The sequence below is a fragment of the Pinus tabuliformis genome, chromosome 2_2 (genome assembly GCF_031772625.1).
Source record: "Pinus tabuliformis cultivar Carrire ecotype Pingquan chromosome 2_2, CPIR1, whole genome shotgun sequence".
NCBI lineage: Eukaryota > Viridiplantae > Streptophyta > Pinopsida > Pinales > Pinaceae > Pinus > Pinus tabuliformis.
The window spans coordinates 1,105,708,874-1,105,711,483 of record NC_142300.1 but is presented as its reverse complement, the minus strand read 5'-3'; the positions used below and the strand labels follow the sequence as shown (position 1 = coordinate 1,105,711,483).

General features: G+C 39.4%; 1 protein-coding gene across 1 annotated transcript; it reads right to left on the bottom strand.

Annotated features, from left to right (window-relative positions):
- Window positions 1-1,107: 1,107 nt before the first annotated feature.
- LOC149197256 (DNA damage-repair/toleration protein DRT100-like) lies at window positions 1,108-1,605 on the bottom strand. Its single transcript, XM_089408620.1, has one exon. It carries the CDS (start codon window positions 1,603-1,605, stop codon window positions 1,108-1,110), a length of 498 nt encoding a protein of 165 aa, XP_089264746.1.
- Between the last annotated feature and the right edge of the window lie 1,005 nt (window positions 1,606-2,610).

Genomic DNA, 2,610 nt, shown 5'->3' with positions numbered 1-2,610 from the left:
TATATTGTAATCAATAGAAATGTTTTTATGGCTGTGTAATACTCTCCTTAGTAAATTTTTTAAAGCTTCCCTGTGCAAAAGATCCTGGAACAGTGGAAACAGAGCATTGCCTCTGTGGTGTTTGTTTGTCTGGTTTTGGTATTTTCCCATTGCAAAAATACCCAACAATTTTGGCATGCAGACTAATCCATGCGCCCTTCAAGCTGAAGGATAAGGAGGAAGAGGCGAACCACAGAGACAGGCATTGTGGTTGTATGTAGAAGCAGGGAATGAATTCAACGGTTCCCCTCGTGGAATCATGCCACACAGACGGTTGAAGCTCAAATTCAACTCACTCAGACCCTTCAATTGGACCATCTTCTCCGGAATGGTTCCCTTTAGTTGATTATTTGACAGATCAAGGAATTCGATATTTGGCATATCACCCAACGATTCGGGTATGCTACCAGTAAGCTTATTGTTTGAAATGTGAAGAAAATCCAGGCTTGAATTCCCACCAAAAGAATTGGGTAGTTGGCCTGCGAAATTGTTGAACGATAACTGCAACGAGCGGAGTTTTGGATGATTTCCTAAGCAGTCGGGGATGTCACCGGATAGGCTATTTTTGTTCAGAACAAGGGCTTGAAGCTGGGAGGACTCGGGAATACAGGGGATATTCCCGGTGAGTTTGTTTTGGGACAGATCAATGGTTATAAGAGATGTGAACTTTGTTAAGGACGCTGGAATAGATCCTGTCAATAGATTCTGATCCAAAGCCAATTTATAAAAATTAGCGCTCAACAAACCTAGTGATTCTGGAATGCTTCCACTCAAACGATTGTTACTTGCCAACAGCTCTGCAAGCATTGACATATTTCCTAACGAGGATGGAATCTTACCCGTCAGCAACTTATTTTGTATGTGTAGCGTTGTTAGCTGCTTCAGATTTCCCATGGAGTCCGAAAGGGGACCCGAGAGCGTATGGTTGTTCATGCTCAACACGGACAGGAGTCTCAAATTTCCAATGCTTGATGGAATGAAACCAGAGAGCCGATTCGAATCCAAGTACAAAGAAGTTAAATTCCGTAGCTTTCCAATGGATTCCGGAATAGGACCGGCAATCAAGTTTCAGGTGAGAGACAACGACTGTAGACTGAGCAGTTGGCCAATGTCAGAACGAATCGAACCGGTGAGTTTGTTGTTATCCAGAGTAAGATGGTTCAAGACTGAAAGGCAAGAAATAGAAGCTGGAATTATTCCACCTATATTTTTCCACCTCATAACGGTAAATGTGCGAAGGTATGACAGGTTCCCGATGGATTTTGATATGCTTCCACTCATGTAAATGCTAGTGTTTCCTGCGCCCATGGGATCCCCATCAAGAATGAGGCTCACCACCCGACCGCCATTGTTATCGTAGGACACGCCCTTCCATTTGCAGCAATCATTTCCCGTCCATGATTTAAGAGCTCCGCTCGGATCCTCCACGATACCGGCTTTGAAAGCCAATAAGGCAACACGGTCTTGTTCTACACATTGTGCTATCTTCTGTCCATGGCATGAGTTTAAGGACATCAGTAGTAACACAGAAATGAATGCTAAGATTTCTGACCTGGGTTTCTCCATTGCGAAGCCAAGGAAATTGTAGAGGGTAATCAGAAACTTCTGGGCCCTGAGCATGAACTTTATGAAACCCACATTGCAGGAGAATCGAATCGAGTCGGTATTTAAATGATGAACATTCTTTGTATGTTAGGGTTTCATCTTTGTATTTTAGGGTTTCGAATACAAACTAGTCGTCGGTCAGCTTTGATTATCAAAGAACGTTAAAATTCGGAAAAGAAAGATGCATCGAACTGTTTTAGGGTTTTGTGCCAGGTTGGAATTTGGTTATTCAAATTTTACCCGGCAGTGCTGGTTTGAAGCTACAATTTTCACAATTCTCAAGATCATAATGAAATTGTAACCTTTTTAAATCAGGTTGGAATTTGGTTATTCATTTTTTACCCGACAGTGCTGGTGTGAAGCTACAATTTTCACAATTCTCAAAATCATAATGAAATTGTAACCTATTTAAATTATGCACTTTAAAAACATTTTTTCGCTGCAAAAAACAATTACCCAGCCCTTCGACTCATCATTTCATATAAACTTACGACGTGATTTTTATTGGAAATTTAATAATTTAATCTCTTGACTAATCATTTTTTTAACCATGAGATTTTCATTGGAAATTTAATAATGTAATCTTTTGACTAATCCTTTTTTTAATATTTATTTGATGTGATTTGCATTGGAAATTTAATATTTAAAGCATTTTCTGAACTTTACATTTCAATTTCCAATTTCATAGTATAGATGTTGTATTAAAGCATTTTCTAGACTTTATGTCTGAAATTCGGCAGTATAGATTTCGTGCATTTACTAGTCGAAGCCATTCTTTATCAATTTATATTTTTGTTTCACAATGATATATGTTATTTAAGTCACCTCGGTATTGCACTCCCTAGGCCACACCATCCCTTAACATTATTAGCTTTTTGCTCAAGGAATTTCGAATGGGTGAGCTCCACATCAAGGAGACTTAAAAGTACACCCCATCACCCTCTATACCTCAGGTGGACAATTTAA